At 35.7% G+C, this 21,222-nt stretch overlaps 1 protein-coding gene across 2 annotated transcripts in view; it reads left to right on the forward strand.

Moving 5' to 3' along the window:
* PDCD6IP (programmed cell death 6 interacting protein) overlaps positions 1–21,222 on the forward strand; it is an 83,140-nt gene that overhangs the window by 27,106 nt on the left and 34,812 nt on the right. The window contains exons 5-10 of one of the 2 annotated variants that reach the window (XM_026016437.2): positions 538–691; positions 2,522–2,622; positions 4,896–5,012; positions 10,573–10,795; positions 11,933–12,056; positions 14,641–14,818. In XM_026016437.2, the coding sequence (XP_025872222.1) occupies positions 538–691; positions 2,522–2,622; positions 4,896–5,012; positions 10,573–10,795; positions 11,933–12,056; positions 14,641–14,818 (897 nt within the window). Of the gene's footprint in view, positions 1–537; positions 692–2,521; positions 2,623–4,880; positions 5,013–10,572; positions 10,796–11,932; positions 12,057–14,640; positions 14,819–21,222 lie in introns of both variants that reach the window. The other variant, XM_026016436.2, reaches the window with a different exon arrangement.

Raw genomic sequence — 21,222 nt, forward strand, 5'->3', positions numbered from 1 at the left:
CTCAGCAAACTATAATTGGAAATAAGAAATCTGATGGGGAACATTTCACTAGGGACCTTTGAAAGCCAAATAAGAATCATTAGTAGTGGATAATAATGCTCTTCTTCAGAGTACTAGGTACCTATACTATCTGAGGTTTTCTCTAAGTATGGCATGTTTAATTATTTGACAGATGAGTTTGTTTGGGACTGAAGTAAGTACTAAATGCATTTAATAATATTTTATCCGTGCCTCTGTTCTCATGTTAGGCTTGGGGAAGTATATCTAAAAATAAGTTTAATCAATTTGTCTCTAAAGTTACTGTATTTTTTGCTGCAATGTACTTTTAATCTTTGTTAAATCTTCTGTTAACTATATAGCACTTGAGAAAAATACCCTTGTTGTCTGTAGGTCAGATGTTTTAGATCTGTAACAATATAAAAATTTAAAAATAGTAACTGTTCAACTAAATAACATTTGAAATGATTTGTGTGTAACAGAAAATTGTCTTACTGAGTTTCTGTAGATTTTAAAGAAGTTCTTTTTTCTTTCCTCTAGTTTGCTAGTGGTGCCTTTTTACATATTAAGGAGACAGTTTTATCTGCCTTAAATCGAGAGCCAACTGTGGACATATCTCCAGATACTGTTGGGACCCTCAGTCTTATAATGTTGGCACAGGCCCAAGAAGTTTTTTTTTTAAAAGCCACAAGAGGTAATTCTAATTTTTCTTCCATTTTGTTGCATTTGAAAGGAAGGTGATTAGAATATAATATGTTCAATGTAGAGCTTTATTCTCTGAACTTGACACATAGGTTATTGGAAATTTTCAACTTTCCTTTTCTGAAATTAAGGTGGTACAAATAAACATTTATGAATGTAGGCTGTATTTGCAGCATTTTATGAAGTACATAGCTATTGTCTTACAACACTAAACTCTGGTAAAGTATTTATGTAGGTTTGTAACGGTTCAAAAATTCATTCATTCAGCATATATTAATTGGGTACCTACTGTGTGCCAGTCGTTGCTCTAGGCTCTAGATGAAGGTTGCAGACAAGCAGGATTCTTATTTTCAGAAAGCTTACATTATTAGTGTGAGGAAGATGATAAGCAAGAAATAAGCTAAGGTGATTTTATTTTATTTATTTATTTTAAAATATTTTATTTATTCATGAGAGAGGCTGAGACATAGGCAGAGAGAGAAGCAGGCCCCATGCAGGGAGCCCAATGTGGGACACTATCCTGGGTCCCCAAGACCACACCCCAGTTTAGCACCCTGAAGGCAAGTGCTAAACTGCTGAGCCACCCAGGGATCCCGGCTAAGGTTATTTTATTTTATTTTATTTTATTTTATTTTATTTTATTTTATTTTATTTTATTATTTTATTTTTTAAAAGATTTTATTTATTTATTCGTGAGAGACACGGAGAGGAGGAGAGAGATTGAGAGAGAGGCAGAGACACAGGCAGAGGGAGAAGCGGGCTCCATGCAGGGAGCCTGACATGGCACTCGATCCTGGGGTCTCCAGGATCAGGCCCTGGGCTGAAGGCTACGCTAAACTGCTGAGCCACCTGGGCTACCCCTTAAAGAGAGGTAATTGCTATAAAGAAAATAAGGTAGATTATGTGATAATGACTGGTGGCTTGGCTCTGGGTAAGGATGTATGTAGGGGAAGTCATGCTAATTTTAGATTAATTAGTCAAGAAGAGTTTCTTTGAAGAGATCTCCTTTAAACTAGTTGCAATTAATAAGAAGGAGCATCTGGGCAGAGTCACTGGTCCTGTGAATGAGGGAATAAAAACAATTCTTAGAAGGCATGTAAGTTAGTGTGAGATATTGGGATATGGTCTGAATATGTAAGTACAGAGGAATTGAAAATAAGAGAGCAGTCATCATGTGAAAGGAATATGAACTGGAATAGTTTCTTTCTTTCTTTCTTTTTTTTTTTTTTTTTAAAGATTTTATTTGAGAGAGAGAGAGAAAGAAGAGAGCATGAGCAGGGTGAGGGGCAGAGGGAGAAACAGACTTCCCTCTGAGCAGGGAGCCCGATGTGGGGCTCTATTCTAGGGACTCTGGGATTCATGACCTGAGCTGAATGTAGATGCCTAACCGACTAAGCCACCAGGTACCCCTGGAATAGTTTTTTTTTTTCTTTTAAAATAACAGTTTATAGTAAGATAGAATTCATATATGATAAAATTTACCCTTTTGAAATTTACAGTCATTGTTTTTTAGTATACTGAAGGTTTTGAAACCATCACCACTATTTCTTATTTTAGAATATTATCATCACTGTAGAACAAACTCCAAACTCAAGTCACCATTCCCCCTTTTTTCCTAGCCTGTAGCAACCACTAATCTATTTTCTGGCCCTGGATTTGCTTATGAATTAGTTAAATTTTATATAGAAGAATTGATTTCATTGATAAGGATATTTTTTAAGGCAAATGTACAAACTTGTGATCTCAGTGTTACATTATCATGATACATCAGACTATTTTATATTTATTAAATTATAACGGTCAATTTAATATTTTATTCCAGATAAAATGAAAGATGCCATCATAGCGAAATTGGCTAATCAGGCTGCAGATTACTTTGGTGATGCTTTTAAACAGTGTCAGTACAAAGATACTCTCCCCAAGGTCAGTTATTGTTTTTGTAAACACTTGGTTATTTTGCATGTGGAAATACTTGGATGTTTTTGTGTATAAAAGGTGTGTTGAAAATTATGTTTTATAAAGAAACTTGAAATTTTAGGAGAGGCTTTTTGAGAATGTAGAAATAATTTTTAAACTTAAGATGCATAAAAATTCTTTTATATTTAGGGGATGCCTTTGTTTATGCTCTTTACTAAACTTGTTTTTCCAAGCTAAAACTCTTTGTGGAAATTTTTGAACCTCTGTCTCCAATAATTTTTACCACATGAAGGCATTGCGTAGTTCTGATGCATTGGTGATTTGGTTCGAGCATGAATACTTGAGCATGTTGATTAGTCACACTTTTAATTATTGTCCTGTTTTCTTAAAGATGAGTCTTAAAGCACAAAAACAGACATAAAGACAAAAGGAAAAGAAAAATTCATCCAGTATTTTGATTAGAATTAAGTTTTGCCAACAGGGATAGAAAATTGGGCTGCTATTGGACAGCTAAGGAAAACAACCATCTTAAACTACACATCACGGGAAGTATTAATTGTTTTAATGTAAACTTTTCCAAAGTGGCATTTGAAAAGACTAGTCAGTGATGATCATTTGTAACTGACAAAGTAGATGATTAGAGTAACAAACTCAGAATGGTTAAAAGAGGGAATTTACAGATTCAGTGAGTGAAATGTAGTATGTTTTTAACTACTCTTTCAGAAATATTCAGGTAATTAGTTTTATGTGTATAATAGCATATGGCTTTTGTTAGATGATCTTTTATAGGAGAATTTATTGATATATAAGTCATTCAGAAATCTTTGTAAATTATAAAATTGCAGACAATTTTGTAGTGAAGTAAAACATGTAAATATGTCAATAGCACAAATTAGTTTAGTCAGAGAATAGGAATTAATGTGAAGGAATTCCTGGAGATTTAAAATACACCAAGAGATCAGTAGAAATTTGCCCAGGACTCTTGGATGTTAATACTGTTACTCCTGAAAAGAGCCTTGGGATCTTCTCTCACCTTTTTTTCATCTGAAAGACCTCATGTTCAGCTGCACAGTGTACCGTTACATCCTGTTGGGCCATTAGTTCAGTCGTGTCTCGGAGAGAAGAATGTCACCTTCAAAGACTTGGAAACTACTTCTGCAGCATTCCTGGTATTCCTTGAAAATCTCCTGTTTAAATACAAAATTGCTCCAGCCTTACCTTGAGAACTGGCATGAGTACAGTTTGAGATTTAGATGTCTTTTTTGCTTTTTTACTAATAAAGCTCATAAGGTATTTTCGTATTCTAGTTATAAAACTGGAATATCTGCAAATAGTGATCCAGGAAGCTAGGAAATTATTCACTGGGAGACAGGAAAGCAGATCAGGTAGTACTTGAGTTTTTGATTGTCTTATTTTTTTGTCTAGACCGTGATTGCTTAGTATATTTCTTGGATTTCATATGTCATGTGTTTCCTAAAGATAGCGAGGTTGCAGGCTAGGATTTGACATTTTGGAAGAGCATCTACCAATATAAGTGCTTCTCTGGTTCATGTGTTTGGATCTTTTAAAATTGATTTTGACTGGACTTTTTTTCAGAACAAATTAGGGCAAAATAACACTTTATCATGTTAGATATTAGTGCATTTGTCTCTGTTTGCTATGTGTTTTTGAGTAAATGATCTGAAATGTTAGTGTTTATACTAAATAATTTTTATATGGCTAGAAATAATTTTTATTAAAAAATCTTGGGATATAAATTCAAGTGGGAACTTAATTTACTATCTTTTGTCTTTTAAACATGATGAAACAGTCAGCTATAGAGCATTTTCATTAGTATATGTGAGTAATGGTTGTTAGTTAACTCTAAGGGCTGGGTAAGGACTCATATGAAAGCTTCTAAAGCCCTGTGCTTTTGTTATTCCTCTGTGAATGTCTGTTCTCCTTCTCTTTCTAATGCATGCCTTCCTTTCTTTCTTCTTTGTAAACAAAATGTTGACTTCATGGCTTGATTGAAGACTTAAAACTTAAATTGGCTTCACTTAACAGTTCAAAAAAAACCCTCTTAATTTTAAGTGGAAGAACAAAATTGCACTCATTGAATTCAATTCCTGCAAAATCATGTGGTCTTCTCTGTTTACACCTAATGACTAACCTATCTCTAAACCATTAATGGGGTAATTCTAATTTCTGTCTCCTTTTCCTTTTTCTTCCTGCATCCCATGTTGTCTGTGGTGGTTTGTGTGGTTGGACTCTCCCCTGGTCAGTATTTTTATTTCCAGGAGGTGTTCCCCGTCTTGGCTGCAAAGCACTGTATCATGCAGGCCAATGCTGAGTACCACCAGTCTATCCTGGCAAAACAGCAGAAGAAATTTGGAGAAGAGATTGCAAGATTACAGGTGAGTGTTTTAGGAATAAATATTTAAGTAACCTGGCTCTCTGTTTTTTTCCTTAGTGATATTTCTGAGTTTGCCCATAAAAACTTTTCCACTCATTGCCCCTATCAGCAGAGAAAAGTGATTGTTTTTATCTTTAGGCTTTACTTGCTGGGTATTTTTTGAAGTCTTAGATTTTATCTAGAAATTTCATGTAAAATATATCTAAAAAATTCATGCAGAATTTGCATTCAGTTCTTTTGTTTATCCTTTTTTTTTTTTTTAAAGATTTTATTTATTTGAGAGCATAAGAGTGAGAGAGAGCATGAGCTCAGGGAGGGGCAAAGGGAGAGGGAGAAGCAGACTCTCCACTGAGCAAGCAGCCCAATGTGGAGCTTGATCCCAAGATCCTGGCATCATGACCTGAACTGAAGGCAGACACTTAAGCCTGAGCCACCCAGGCACTCCATTTCGTGAGTAAGGCTTCTTCTGGTTAACAGTAGGCTATTAATAGTTAAGCTCCGGGGGAGTCAGAAGTTATAGCAAATTTTTGGCTGTGTTGTGGTTGCTATTCATTTTTATTTTTATAGATTTTATTTATTTAATTATTTTAGAGTGAGAGAGGGAGGGACAGAGGGAGAGGAAGAGAATCTTAAGCAGACTCCTCACTGATCATGGAACCCAATGTAGGACTTGATCCCATGACCCCAAGATCATGACCTGAGCTGAGACCAAGAGTTGGACACTCAACTGACTGAGCCATCCAGACATCCCCCTGGGTCTTGATCCTGGAGTCCTGGCATTGAGTCCCACAGTGAGCTCCCTACTCAGCGAAGAGTCTACTTCCTCTACCCCTCCCCTCTGCTTGTGTGCGTGTGCTCTCTCTCTCTTATGCTCCCCCCCGAAATAAATAAATAAAACCTTTTTTTAAAGAAATTTTAACATTTAAAATCCCCTCTGGAAAAAGCAAACTGTTTCAAATGTGAACAGTGAAAGATAGACTTTTTTCAGTTATAGACATATAAAAGTTTGTGACTTTGGTTTTAGCTTTAGTCCTAGGTCAAGAGTTAACCATAGAATATGGACACAAATTCATATCTCAAAGGGCTGTTCCTCTTTCCAGGTGTGATTGAAGACCTGGTGTGATTTCTTTCTTTCTTTCTTTTTTTTTTTTTAACTTGATTTGAGCTCAGAAGTAGGCAAACAGAACAAATAGATTTAAAAAAAAATGACCAATCAATCATATTCTCTCTAGTTTGTGTCTTAGAGGTACCCCATGAACCTGATAGAGATCATTAGATGGTCACACTATGAAACCAGCTTTCAATCATTGCTGTCAGCAATGGGGAAAAGATATATTGGTCATGAGCAAATAAGAAACAAAAGCAAAACCACAGAGTCAGGAAAAATCAAAACAGATAAAATAGCAATGAAGATAAGACTGTTGCTTGGGATTTTCTTTTGGGGCAAGAAAAATTGTATCTGGGCTTGAAGGGCTCATGAACCGCCCTTCCTGGACAGTGGGAAAGAGTGATGAAGCAAATATGGCCAGTTGGTAACACTTGTTGAACCTAAGTGTGTATCTGTTGTTACTCATTGTTCTTTTGTTTCAATTTTTCTGTGGGCTTGGAAGTTTTTGAAATAAAAATTGGGAAAAATAGGTATACATATAAGGTGTACACTTCACCCTTTCTCTTTCCCTTCTGTCCTGTTCCGTCCATCCTTTTTTCCCACTGCCCCAAAGGTAATTTCCATTAGATTCTCATTTAATCCTTTCAGTTTTTTTCTTTGAAATACAAGCAAATGAATACACATGCATACACAATACACACAATGCATGTTCTTACATGTGAGGTACTGTGCTATATACAGTATTATATGTGTCTTGCTTTAATCATGTAACAGCATATCCTAAAGATCTCTCCATTTTATTTTTTTATTTTTATTATTTTTTAAGATTTTATTTATTCACGACACAGAGAGAGGCACAGATCTAGGAAGAGGGAGAAGCAGGCTCCATGCAGGGATCCTGATACGGGACTTGATCCCAGAACTCCAGGATCATGCCCTGAGCCAAAGGCAGAGGCTCAACCACTGAGCCACCCAGGCATCCCTCTCCATTTTAATATAGCAATAGAGTGCTTGCTTTGGTAGCATATAATAATAATATAATAATAATAATAACAAGAGCCACAGAGATACCTTCTTTACGCTAAATTATATTTCATTGTATAATCAGCAGTTCATTGCTGTCCCCTGTTGCTGGATACTTGCATGTTTCCAAGATTTGCTACAAGTAATACTGCAGTGAATAATTATGCACACATGGCATTTTGTATTTCAGTGGATTTTAGCTCTGGCTTCCATAATCCTAGACTGAGGGTTTGAACAACAAAAATTTATTTTCTCATAGTTGAGAAGGCTGAAAGTCTGTGAACAGGGTGTCAGCGTGGTTAGGTTCTGGTGAGAGATCTCTTCCTGGTTTGCAGACCGTTGGCCATCTTCTCTCTCTGTGTCCTTACATGGGTTGGGGGGAGGAGAGAGAGCAAGTTCTCTGGCTCATCCTCCTAAAAGGGCACTAATCCCATCATGAGGGCTCTGCCTCATCTAAACATAATCTTCCAAAGTCCCATATCCATGTACCATCACTTTGAGGGTTAGAGTGGCAACATACGAATTTTGGGGGCAGGGTGACACAGTTTAGAATATAGCAGCAGGTTTATCTTAAATTTCTAGAAATGAGATTGCTGATAGAATAATACATCTATAATTTATTATATATTATACTTGGATCTTTGATGCACTTCAAATTTATCCTCATATGTAAAGTATGGATCTCGTTTTTTCTTTTTCCAAATAGCTACCCACTTGTCACCAAACCATTTATTATAGTGACTTTCTTATTCCACTGATTGGAGAGTCTGCTTCTATCCCATACTAAATTTGTCATATATATTTGGGTCTATTTCTAAACTTTTTATTGTGTTTCATTGGCTTGTCTCTTCATGCTTCAGTTCCACACCATTTTAGTCATTGACTCTTTAGAATGTTTTAATGCCTGATAATCATCTCTCATTTTCTGATATCTCTTATCTCTCATTTCTGAATTTTCCTGATTCTTCTTACTTGTTTATGCTTCTATATAAATTTTCTTTTATTTAAATATTTACTATGGGAAATTTGAAAAAATATATAAAGTATGAATCATCATATGTCCATTGTCCAGCTCCAGTGATTATCAGTATTTTGCTATTTGTGTTTCATTTATTTATTTCCCCTTCCCCTCTAATTTTTTTGGAGTATTTCACATATATCATTCTTTTTAAAAAAAATTTATTTATTTATTCATGAAACACCCACAGAAAGAGAGAGAGGCAGAGACACAGACTGAGGGAGAAGCAGGCTCCATGCAGGAAGCCTGATGTGGGACTTGATCCCCAAACCCGGGACCACGCCCTGAGGTGAAGGCAGAAGTCAACTGCTGAGCCACCCAGGCATCCCCACCTATTTCATTCTTAAGTACTTTACTACTTATCTCTAACAGATAAGGCTTAAAAAAACAAAAACCCTAAAACTACAATGTCATCTCACCCAACAAAATTAATACTGATTAACAATTAATACTAGTAATATCCAAATCTAGTTTAGTTTTTCCCTGATTTTTTTTTTTTTTTTTTTATTTATTTATGATAGTCATACAGAGAGAGAGAGAGAGGCAGAGACACAGGCAGAGGGAGAAGCAGGCTCCATGCACCGGGAGCCTGACGTGGGATTCGATCCCGGGTCTCCAGGATCGCGCCCTGGGCCAAAGGCAGGCGCCAAACCGCTGCGCCACCCAGGGATCCCTTCCCTGATTTTTTTCTATTCTAGTTTTTCCATAGTTGGTTTGTGCAAATCAGGATCCATGCAGGTCATCACATTGCATTATTTGGTCAATGTGTCTTATAAATCTTTGACTTCTAATGGCCTCCCTCTCCCCGACTGCCATATTGAATTTTCCTCAATTTCTTGTTTTACATGTTTCTTAAAAGATATCTGTGATGTCTGTTATCCTTTTTTGTTACTTGTGTAAATATTTCAATCTTTCTAAAAATGATTTTGAATTTTTCTTCATTTTCTTGCCTGAGTTCTGTCAGTTGCTGTTCCACATTCTCCTGCTATTCACCCACTGCTGTCTGGGCCATCTGGTCCTCTGTTCATGTTGTGTGTTCTTTCAATACTATGATTATATCCTTAGGATTTTTAGTGTATTTTAGTATTTTCAGTATGCTGTTTTCATCTGCTTTGTGACAACATTTCTTTGGTGAATTTTCAGTACCTTTTGGAAAGTTATATGCTCATTTTCATCCTTTTTCTCTTGGTTTCTTTGTGTTGAGGCAGATGGGCTGCCTTTTTGGTTACTTGTATTTGAATGAGATTGATTTTAATAAAAGAACAGCAAGAGGCTTCCGATTTGAGGAATGGTCCTCTAGTAGTGTTCTTTTTTTAAAAAAATTTATTTATGAGAGATTTATTTATTTATTCATGAGAGACAGAGAGACAGGCAGAGACACAGGCAGAGGGAGAAGCAGACTCTCTGCGGGGAGCCCCATGCAGGACCCGATCCCTAATCCCAGACCCTGGGACCATGCCCTGAGCAGAAGGCAGACACTCAACCACTGAGTCACCCAGGCATCCCTGCTCTGTTGATTTTGCATCTAAGCTGGCACTCTAATTATTTAGAATAGTTTAGTTGACTTTTTTAAGGTTTTCCTGGTATATAAATACATCCCCTGTAAATGACCATTTTTTCTTTTTCTAAATTTTGTGTCTGATCTCATTTTTTTGATTCTGCAGTTGTTTTTGATACTATTTTATTTTTGAAAAAAAAAATGCTTCTTTGTTGCCTTCCTCCGTTGGCTGAATAATTTTGTTCTGATCCATCCTTTCACTGTTGGAGTAGCTATTTGAGGTTCCTGCCTCCATGTGAGGTGGTGAAGGGAATGTTTGTCAGTAGATAGGTATGTCTGTGTTTCGAGACTCCTGTCTCAGGTTTCCATGATAGCTTTTAGAGTGTGTGATTGTGTATGCATGTGGGTTTTTTAAAGATTTATTTAATAAAGAGCACACACACACAAGCAGGGAAAGGGGCAGAGGGGGAGGGAGAGGAAAAGCAGATTCCCTGTTGAGCACAGAGCTTGACAATTGGGCTCAGTCCTATGACCCTGAAATAACCATCTGAGCTAAAAATAAGGTTCACACGTTTAACTTAATGAGCCACCTAGCCACCCTTCTTTTAATGTGTTTTAATTGCTAGTCCTTTGGATTACAGAAGTATTTGACAGCCAGCCTCCCTCAGTGTCAATTTATACTTTTTGGCTCATGGATTTCTTTTACTTTCTTGGAATCCATTCATGTATTTAGAGGAATGCCTGCTATGTTTATTTTTTATTCTTGTTATATTTTGTGATGGGATAATTTTTAGGTTATTCTGGTGACCACATTGCTGGAAATGTAAGTCCTTAGAGATTGTTTTGAAAAACAAATGCTTATTAGATCCTTGGTTGAGAAAAAGAAAACTTTATTTTAAATATTTTCTCTTTAGCATGCAGCAGAATTGATTAAAACAGTGGCATCTCGCTATGATGAATATGTCAATGTGAAAGATTTTTCTGACAAAATCAGCCGTGCTCTTACTGCAGCAAAGAAGGATAATGACTTCATTTATCATGATCGAGTTCCAGACCTTAAAGATCTAGATCCTATTGGCAAAGCCACACTTGTGAAATCTACCCCAGTCAGTGTACCCATCAGCCAGAAATTCACTGGTATGTCAAGTATTCAGATACGCTTTAATCTTACTTATCTTTCTCCAGTTTAATCTTTTTTTTTTTTTTAGCTAAAATCATATAACTTCTATTGCATACTTGAGTATGATTTGTATTCATGTTGTTTGAAATGATTATGAGAATAAAAATGAAGTAAGCGTTGTATCTATAGTGAAATTTCAAGATGGAAAGTAAATGGTAATAATGTATATGTATACAACAGAGAATTTGAAACTGAGTAATGATAGACTTTAAGCTTTTGTCATTTTGTTAACATTTGTTAAGATTCTGCCATTAAAAGTAAACATTCATAAATATGATTTTAAACATATAAACTTATGGAGTCATGGTTGTATGAGATAAATGTTATAATATCCTTGAATATTGTAGATGTATTCAATGTATAGTAGTCTCTAATTGAGATCCCAAGAATAATACTCTTAAGTTATTGGGAAAGGGTGATTATTTTACTTATTTCTATTTAGCAAACAAGATGTGTTTACCATGTGCCAGGGACTCTTCTAAGTACAGATACTAGCTCAGAATTCATATTCTTACAATAGTCCCATGAGATAGGTACTATTATCTGCATTTGACTGATGAGGTTATTGATATACAGAATGCTTAAGTAATTTATCCAATGTTGCAATATTTATCCAATATTGATATATTCTTACAATAGTCCCATGAGATAGGTACTATTATCTGCATTTGACTGATGAGGTTATTGATATACAGAATGCTTAAGTAATTTATCCAATGTTGCAGAGCTAGGAAGTGGTGGAAGGACATGGAAATTAATCCATGGCACTGCGGGCTACTTAATCAGTTTAATCAACAGATGAACAGTTTATTTTCTTATGTGTAAATCTTCTTTACCAAAGGTCTTTAAACGTCAATGACAAACACATCTTAAAAAGTTAAGAAAATTAAGTTCAAAGAAAAAGAAAGCCTTCATTGTCATTGTCCTTGAATATAGTCATCTAAAAATTCTCTTCATTGTACCTTTAATAATGGTTTTGATTTTTATATATTTATAGGCTTTTTATGTGAATATTGGAAAAGGAATATGAGTATTCACTTTACAGATGGAGTTTTGTCTTGAAATTTTGTTGGAATTTTCATTCCTTATTTTAGATTTGTTTGAAAATATGGTTCCTGTGTCAGTACAGCAGTCATTGGCTGCCTATAATCAGAGGAAAGCTGACTTGGTTAATAGATCAATTGCTCAGATGAGAGAAGCCACCACTTTGGCAAATGGGTACGTAGAGCTTAACTTCCATAAATATGTTTCTAAAGTTTTAATGTTTTCTGTTTGATTGTTCTGTAACTAGATTATGAACATTTTATTTTTTTGAGCTTGGAGCTGTACATCAAGGAATATGAAATAGCAAATACACATACACACTTCTTGTGGATATTATATTTAGCGAGCCCTGGCAAATGTATTTGGAATAAATTTGATTACTGAAATGAACTGAGAAGTTTTGACCACTAATTTGCATTTTAGGGGGTATTTATTTGAGAGAGATGAGAAGTAGAAATGAACTTCTAAGTTAGATACATGGTACATTCAGTATTCTGAATCAGTTTTTGTTTCTTGTGGATTAAGGCTAAAAAGTAATTCATTGGTTTTTAAAATATCTTAAGTATAATTTTCAATAAAATACAACTGAATATACACGCATTTTAAGTGTGTAGTTTAGTTCTTTCTGATAAATGTTCATACTCATGTAACCACCACCACTATGATCAAGATAGAGAACATTTCCGTCACCCTAAGAAATCCTTCATACCTCTTTCACCGTAGTCCTTCTTCCCCTGGCCCTTAGCTGTTGCTGTTTGCTCCCTCTTGTTCTAGGTTTAGTTTTACTTTTTATACAGTTTAATATGAATATAATTATTATAATATATGTATTATATGTATATTCCAGTATATAGTACATTGTAGTACTGCTACAGTATATGTAGTATGCAACACTTATGGTGTATATAGCACATACAGCATATACTCAAAATGTGATGGGCTTCTTTGAATTAGCATAATATTTTTGAGATTCATCTATGTTGGATCAGTTTGATACTTTCTATTACTGAGCAGTATTTCGTTTTATGATTAAATAGCAGTTTGTTAATTCTACATTCATTGTTGGTAGACATATCAGTTGCTGTGACCATTGATGCACAAATCTTTGTGTGGATGTGTTTTATTTCCTTTGGGTAGATACTTAGGATTAGAATTGCAGAGTTGTGTGGTTGGTGTATGCTTAACTTCATGCAGAATAGTCAGATTGTTTTCCAAAGTGGTGGTTCCAGTTCATGTTCCCACCTGCACTTTTTAGGAAACCTTAACACTTGGTAGCATTGTCAGTCCTTTCAGTTTTAGCCATTTTAGTGTGTGTATCAGTATCACATTGGGGTTTAATTTGCATTTCTGTGATTACTAATGACGTTGAGCAACTCTTCATGTGCTTTGTTAGTCATTCATATGTCCATTGTGCGGTGTCCATTGAAATTTTTTGCTCTTTCTTTTAAATTGAGTTTTTTTTGTGTTCATTACATATTTTAGAGCAAGTCCTTTGTCACATATATGCCATTGAGAACTTTTCCCTAGTTTGTTTTCCTTTTTAATGTTTTTAATTCTGATGAATGCATAGATTTTGACCTCATTTTTCTTTTTCTAGAAAGAAAACTTAAGTTTTCCCCTCCATTGTGTAAATGTAATGACAGAATATTTATTACTGTGTTGTAAAATTGAGAACATCTGATGAAGATTCTGTGATTAATACCTAGATTCGACTGTGTAGTTCTGACATTCTACTTAGATGACATGAAATTACAACTATTTTGTATGTTGTTTCTGACTTGTCAGTGGCAATGGGACAATCAGATGTATGATAAAAGATTGTATTTTAAAAAATTTCTTAAAAAAATTTATTTACTTATCTGAGAGAGAGAGAGAGCACAAGCAGGGTGAGAGGCAGAGGGAGAAGCAAACTCACTGCTGAGCAGGGAGCCTTATGCCTGGCCTGGTCATGGGACTCTGGGATCATGACCTGAGCCAAAGGCAGACACCTAACCAACTGAGCCCCCCAGGAGCCCCTAAATTTTTTTTTAAGATTTTATTTATTTATTAGAATGCACACATGAGCAGTGGGGAGGAGGGAATAGGGGCAGAGGGACAAGCAGACTGCCCGCTGAGTGGGGAGTGCGATGCAGGCCTCAATCCCAGAACTGTAGATCATGACCTGAGCTGAAGTCAGATGTTTAACCAACTAAGCCACCCGAGCAACCAACCTTTTAGAGCCAGCCTCTAAAAGGTTGTGTTTTTTTAAGATAGAATTTTTGACTTTTAATTACTTAGACTGGAAGAAGTTAGGTTTGAGCTGTGAGTCCAAGGTAGCTAGTATTTTTTAATGTTTATTTCTTACTTTTTGCTCTTATTTTTTATTTTTAAAAGATTTTATTTATTCATTAGAGACAGAGAGGGAGGCAGAGAGAGAGGCAGGCTCCCCGTAGAGCATGGAGCCCAGTGTGGGGCTTGATCCCCGAACCCCGCGATCATGACCTGAGCCAAAGGTAGATGCTCAACCGACTGAGCCACTCGGGCGCCCCATACTTTTGTTTTTAAATTCTGAATTGTGCACTTAATTCTTAACAGTTTTGTTTTAATTTTGCCAGACACTGATATTCTATTTTTTCCTTTATCTTTGTTTTATTTTTCCATTGATAAGGGTAATCCACTTTTTGGGGTGTGGACTCTTGCTATTAATTACGATATATAGGAGATGAATGTTTTAAAGATGATTTAGACTTTTAGATGACACAGTATCTCATCTTTTCAGGGTGTTAGCTTCCCTTAATCTTCCAGCAGCAATTGAAGATGTATCTGGAGATACTGTACCTCAGTCTATATTGACTAAGTCTACATCTGTGATTGAACAAGGAGGCATCCAGACTGTTGATCAGTTGATCAAAGAGCTACCTGAACTACTACAAAGAAATAGAGAAATATTAGATGAGGTATGTTTTAAGAGATTTGTTTTTTTTCAAGTAAAAACTGTTTTACCCCTTGGTGTCCATCAGGGATTAGGACTGGATGCTTTCTTCTGTTGGATTTCATAGGGTAATACTCACCATCTTGATGAATTTACTATGGTCTGGAACTGCCTTTCAGCTTTAAGAGGCATTCTGATTGAGTGAGAATGAGTTCATACATGTCTTATGGGTATATAAATGGACATAACAAACCTCATGTGACCATGATGTAATATTGATAAACTGTGAGAAATTACTATTACACAAACTGCTCAGAGCCTTCATAACTAATGATTTCTGTGAAAGATTAGATTTCTTGGTAAATGTGGACTTGGACTAAGGAAGTTAGGCCATCAAATGTTTTATAAGCTCACTGCATCTGTCTTCCAATAGAGAGGGGATTTTATCAATAGGAATGGAACACTAAAGTTTTTTGGCTAAAGTCCATAGTTTGACAATGTTATTCTTTTACTGTGCCTTGAGCTCTTTCTCCTCATTGACTCATTTCTTTCTTTAATGATCAATGCATTCAAAATGGTTATATTGGGTGTTACCAGTTTAGGAATCATATCTTTTAGGTGACTTCTGTTAACAGTGCTTTAATCCATGATGTTTTAATTTTTCAGTTAACTTTCTGAGGATATTGTATTTACATCATTTCCAAGTACTTTGGGACAGGATAGAGTACTTAAGTATAGTTGACCCTTGAACAACATGGGGTGCCAACATCCCCATGCAGTTGGAAATCTGAGTATAACTTTTGTTTTGTTTTTTAAAGATTTTATTTATTTATTCATGAGAGACACAAAGAGAGAGGCAGAGACAGGCAGAGGGAGAAGCAGGCTCCATGCAGGGAGCCCCATGTGGGACTCAATCCCGGGATTCCAGGATCACGCCCTGAGCCAAAGGCAGACGCTCAACCACTGAACCACCCAGGTGTCCCTGAGTATAACTTTTGATTTCCCCCAAACATAACTACTTAGAGCCTGCTGTTGACTGGAAGCCTTACTGGTAACACGAACAGTGTTATACAAAATTATATATTAACACATATTTTGTATACTATATATATGACATTACAAAATTAACACATATTTTGTATACTATATATATTATATATTACATTCTTAAAGTAAGCTAGGAAAAGGAAATGTTATTCAAATCAAAGAAAATAAAATTATAAAAAATCATACATTTATACTATTGTACTGTAAAAAATCACTAATAAGTGGACCTACAAATTTCACATCTGTGTTATTCAAGGTTCATCTATACTTAAGACAGTGTGAACCTTGGGGATGAGAATATTTACCTCTTAGGGTTTTTTTTTTTTTTTTAAGACTTTATTTGTTCCTGAGAGACACACAGAGAGCAGAGACACAGGCAGAGGGAGAAGCTGGCTCCTCGCGGGGAGCCGGATGTGGGACTGATCCTGGGACTCTAGGAACAATGCCCTGAGCCAAAGGCAGATGCTCAACCACTGAGCCACTCAGGCATCCTCCTTCTAGGGTTTTTAAAAAGGATTACCTAAACTAAAACAGTGAAACCTGTAGCCTGTGGAACACATGGTATATGCTTAATAAGTGACAGCTATTGTTACTATGATGATGAGGGTTTTGTGATTATACTAACTGATTTGGTCATGGTGGTGGTGGCATATTAGCTATTGAAAAAGGTCAGGAAACTTAAATGAAAACTTACTGCAGTATTGGCCTGGGGAATCTGATTCATGAAGGGTTCTACATTATACTGTCAGTGTTACAGCCTCTTCTGATTATGTAGTCAATAATCAGAAAATTGAAAGCAAGCAGAATTGATGTTATATAGTTCAGTACCAAAGCCTTGCTGTACTGAGCTTGTTTGATATGCAGAATCTCAGACCCCCATCTCAGACCTTCTGAATCAGGATCTGCATTTAACAAGAGCCCAGGGTGATTTGTATGCACCATTAATGTTTGACAGACACTGCTCTTAGAGGTCTTAGCTTTATTCATGAGAATGCCTTATAGTCCTTTAAAATCTGTTGATTTTTGGGTCACACAAGCTTGTTATCTGGTGTTGCACTTGAAAGGATGTTAGAATAGTAGAGAGGCAGAGGGAGAAGAAAGTGGAGAGTGTTGTTTAAGATCACACGTACGTGAAAGCAACAAGTAGTAATTGTCTGATAGGGAGAAGACAAACACTGGAAGATGCAGGTATATCAAATCAAATAGTAGACTGGGGCATTCAGTAAGTTATAGTAATAAACCATTATTTAATATTGGAGTTATATTTGGACTTGATTCTCAGCTTTACTCTTAGCTGTGACCCTGGGCAGATTACTTAACATCTGCATGTCTCAGTTTCTTATCCAAGAAATAGGATAGTAGTATTTACCACATAAGATAGCCGTGAAGTGGGATCATGCATGTGCCTGCTAGTTAGTAGTTATTTAAATATTACTTAATTTTAAGATGTCATTGATTAGAAGATGCATATTTGATTTTTGAAACCAGCTTTACAGAAAAAGAACATTACTGTATGTCAATTGTGAGGAGCATCTTCACTAGAAATTTTAATGTTTAAAAAGCTTATAATTAAAAACTGGCATTAGTGTGTATGGCATTTATCTGTTGTTTTGCCTATCTTAAAAATGAGGTACTTTAATTTTTTTAAAAAAGATTTTATTTATTTGTGAGAGAGAAAAAGAGGGAGGATGAGAATGAGCAGGGAGGAGCGGCAAAGGGAGAAGGATAAGCAGATTCCTTGCTGAGCGAAGAGCCGGATGTGGAGCTTGATCCTAGGACTCCAAGATCATGACCTGAGCTGAAGTCAAATGCTTATGCAACTGAGACACCTAGACTCTCCTAATTATCTTATTGGATATTTCTAACAGCCTTGTGAAGTAGTCACTGTTACTCTGTCAGCTGTATTGGAGAGTCTCATTTTAAGTTAAGTTGTGAGTTGAGAAGTAACGTGAAGTTAGTCTTCTTTTTGAGTGTTCATCTTTCTGGTAGCTTTTAGAAATTTAGTCTTGATTTTCAGAAATTTTGAAGTATCCACCAGTTTATTTTTAAAATAATACCATTTATCTTTGCTAGGGACCTATTGAGCCCTTTTAATTTTTGATCTGTGTCTATGGATTCTGTTTTTTTCAGTTATTTCTTTTTCTCTGCTCTCTTCTAATGAATTTCAGTTAGATGGGTGGTGGTTCTTTTGATGATGATCAGTTTTCATAACTTTCAACATTTCTTTTACTTTACTTTGTGCTCTCGTTTCTTTCTGGGAGACTGCTTCAGGTCAGCCTTCCAGCTCAGTAATTGGTTAGTTAGCTGTGTTTTTCAGCCATCCTGTTGAGTTGTTTTGTTTTTCATTTTATTGATACCTTTTGTTTTATTTTGTTTTGTATATGTTTTTATTGGAGTTCGATTTGCCGACAGATAGCCAGTGTTCATCCTGTCAAGTGCCCTGCTGAGTGCCTGTTACCCAGTCACCCAGTACCTTTTGTTTTCAACATATCTAACTAATTCTTCTTAAAAATCTCCTATATTTATTTCACAACTGCGTGTCTGTTTTTGAGGTAAAATTTGCATAACATAAAATTCATCATTTTAACCTCTTTACACTGTACGTGACAGAAGCTGTTAGTACATTTGTGATACTCTGCAAGTACCAACACTGTCTAATTTCAGAGTGTTTCCATCACCCACTAGGAAACCCCATCCTCTAGCAGTCACTCCTCATTCTCCTTTGCCCCTGCTCTTGGCAGTCTCTACTCTGATTCTGTTTGTGTGGGTCTGCTTATTTTGGACATTTCATGTAAATGAAATTGTAAGCAGTGTGTACACTCTTGCCTTCTGTCACTTAGCATAATGTTTCCAGGTTCATCCATGTTGTAGCACCAGCACTTCATTTCTTCTAATGGCTAACACTTCATTGTATAGATGTGTCACATTTTGTTTATACGGAATTGTATCAGTAATAGATACTGGGATGTTTTGCTTTTTTGTTTATTAATAATGCTTTTTGTGAACAAGTTTTCTTAAGCACCTGTTTTAAATTCTCTTGAATATATATAGAAGAGTAGAGTTGTTGGGTCATACAGGAATTCGATGTTCAACTTTCTGAGGAACCACCAAACTATTTTCCAGAGCAGCAGCACCATTTGACATTCTTACCAGCAGTCTGTGAAGTTCACAGTTTCACATCCTTGCCAACCCATAGGTTCTGTTTTTTTAAATTGTAGCCATCCTTCTGGGTATAAAGTGGTATCTCATGGTTCTGGTTTAATCTTTATATATAGAAAATCCTAAAATTAATAGTTTGATAGGGATTGTACTGAATGTTTAGACCAACTTGGGGAGTATTGCCAATTCTTACAATATTAAATCTTCCAAATCAAGAATATGGATGAGATGTCTTTCTATTTATTTAGGTCTTCAACAGTGTTTTTGTAGCTTTTGGTATACAAGTCATACACCTCCTTGGTTAAATTTATTCCTAAGTATTTTATTCTTTTTGATGCTATTGTAAATGGAATTGTCTTAATTTTCTTTTTGCATTGTTTGTTGCTAGAGTATAGATATAGAGTATAGATTTTGTATGTTGATTTTGTATTCTGTAACTTTACTAAATTTGTTTATTATCTCTAATGGCTATTTTGTGGATTCCTTAGCATTTTCTTTATATAAGGTCATGTAAACTACAAGTAGAGATAGTTCTTCCTTTTTTGAGTGCCTTTTATTTCTTTTTCTTAATTGCTGTAACCAGTATAGTGTTGAATAGAAGTGATGACAAGACAGATGCTCTTGTCTTATCCCTGATCTCAGGGTGAAGGCTTCTCAAGTTTCCTTATGTGGTTTTGGCTCTGGGTTTTTCATGGATGTCCTTTATGAGGTTGAGGAAATTCTTTCTACTATTTGTTGAGTGTTTTTGCTTTTTTAATCATAAGGGCATTGGATTTTGTCAAATATTTTTTTCTGCATCTTGAGATGATCTTATGTTTTTTTTCCTTCATTCTACTAATACAGAGTATTACATTAATTGATTTTCAATGTGAACCATCCTTGCATCCTTAGGATATCCTACTTGGTCATGGTATATAATCCTTTGCTTTTGTTCTGAGAGCAGGTGGGAGAAGGGGCAGAGGGTAAAGGAGAGAGAAAATCTTAAGCAGGCTCCATTTCCAGTGCAGAGCCTGACTTGGGACTCTATCTCATGACCCTGAGATCATGACCTAAGCTGAAATCTAGAGTGGGACACTTAACTGACTGAGCCACCCAGGTGTAGCGGCATATAATCCTTTTAATTTGCTCCTGGATTTGGTTTGGTAGTATTTTTTAAATTTTTTTTTTAGCATTTTCCATCTGTATTTATGTATCTGGTCTGTAGTTTTGTAATATTTTTGACTTTTAACTTGTGTATCCTTATGGCTGTGTCTTTTGTAAATAGCATGTAGCAAGAGTTTTTGTCTTAATTTTGTTTGACAGCCTTTATCTGTTGTCTGTGGAGGGTTAAATTCATTTATATTTGCTTATTATTCATATATTTAGAATCATTTTCTACTACATTTTGTAGTTTCTGCTTGTCTCTTTTTCATTCTGTATATTTCCTTCTCTTTCTTTGTTCTTCCCTGCCCGCATCCCCCCACCTTTTCCTGGTTTTATTGAGTAGTTACTTTCCTTCCTTCCTTCCTTCCTTCCTTCCTTCCTTCCTTCCTTCCTTCCTTCCTTCATAAACTCATTGTATACTTGTGCTTTTCTTCTTTAAAGTTTATTATGTTGTGTCTGGCTAAGGATTTTCTTTCATTTAAATTGCTTGATGTTGATATTTTATTGGATCCAGTGAATCTGAGGAACTTTATCTTTCATCCATCCTGGAAAATTCTTAGTTTACATTTCCTGGAATATTTCTTTTTCCCTATTTCATTATTAACTCTTTCTGGGTTGCTGATTATATTTAAGTTGAATCTTCTTAACTTTCTTTTTTCTTTTTAAGATTTTATTTATTTATTTGAGAGAGAAAGAATGAGATCACAAGCAGGGGGAGGGGCAGAGGGAGAAACAGACTCCTCACTGAGCATAGAGCCTGATGTGGGGCTTGATCCCATGACCGAGGTCATGATCTGAGCCAAAATCAAGAGTCGATGCTTGACTGACTGAGCCACCTAGATACCACTTAACTTTATTTTCCATGTCTCTTAATCCTTCTTATTTTCTTCCTCTGTGCTTTATTGTGTGTAATTTCTTTTGATCTATCTTCCTAGTTCAGTGGTTCTTTTCAGTTATACCTTAGCAGCTTTTAACTTGTCATTAGCTTCCTAATTTATTGTTACTTTTTCATTTCTAGAAATTCTAATGTAGTCCTTTTTCATTTCTTCCTGTTTTCTTTCTCCTATGTCATACTTTTAA

The sequence above is a fragment of the Vulpes vulpes genome, chromosome 11 (genome assembly GCF_048418805.1).
Source record: "Vulpes vulpes isolate BD-2025 chromosome 11, VulVul3, whole genome shotgun sequence".
NCBI classification, from domain to species: Eukaryota; Metazoa; Chordata; class Mammalia; order Carnivora; family Canidae; genus Vulpes; species Vulpes vulpes.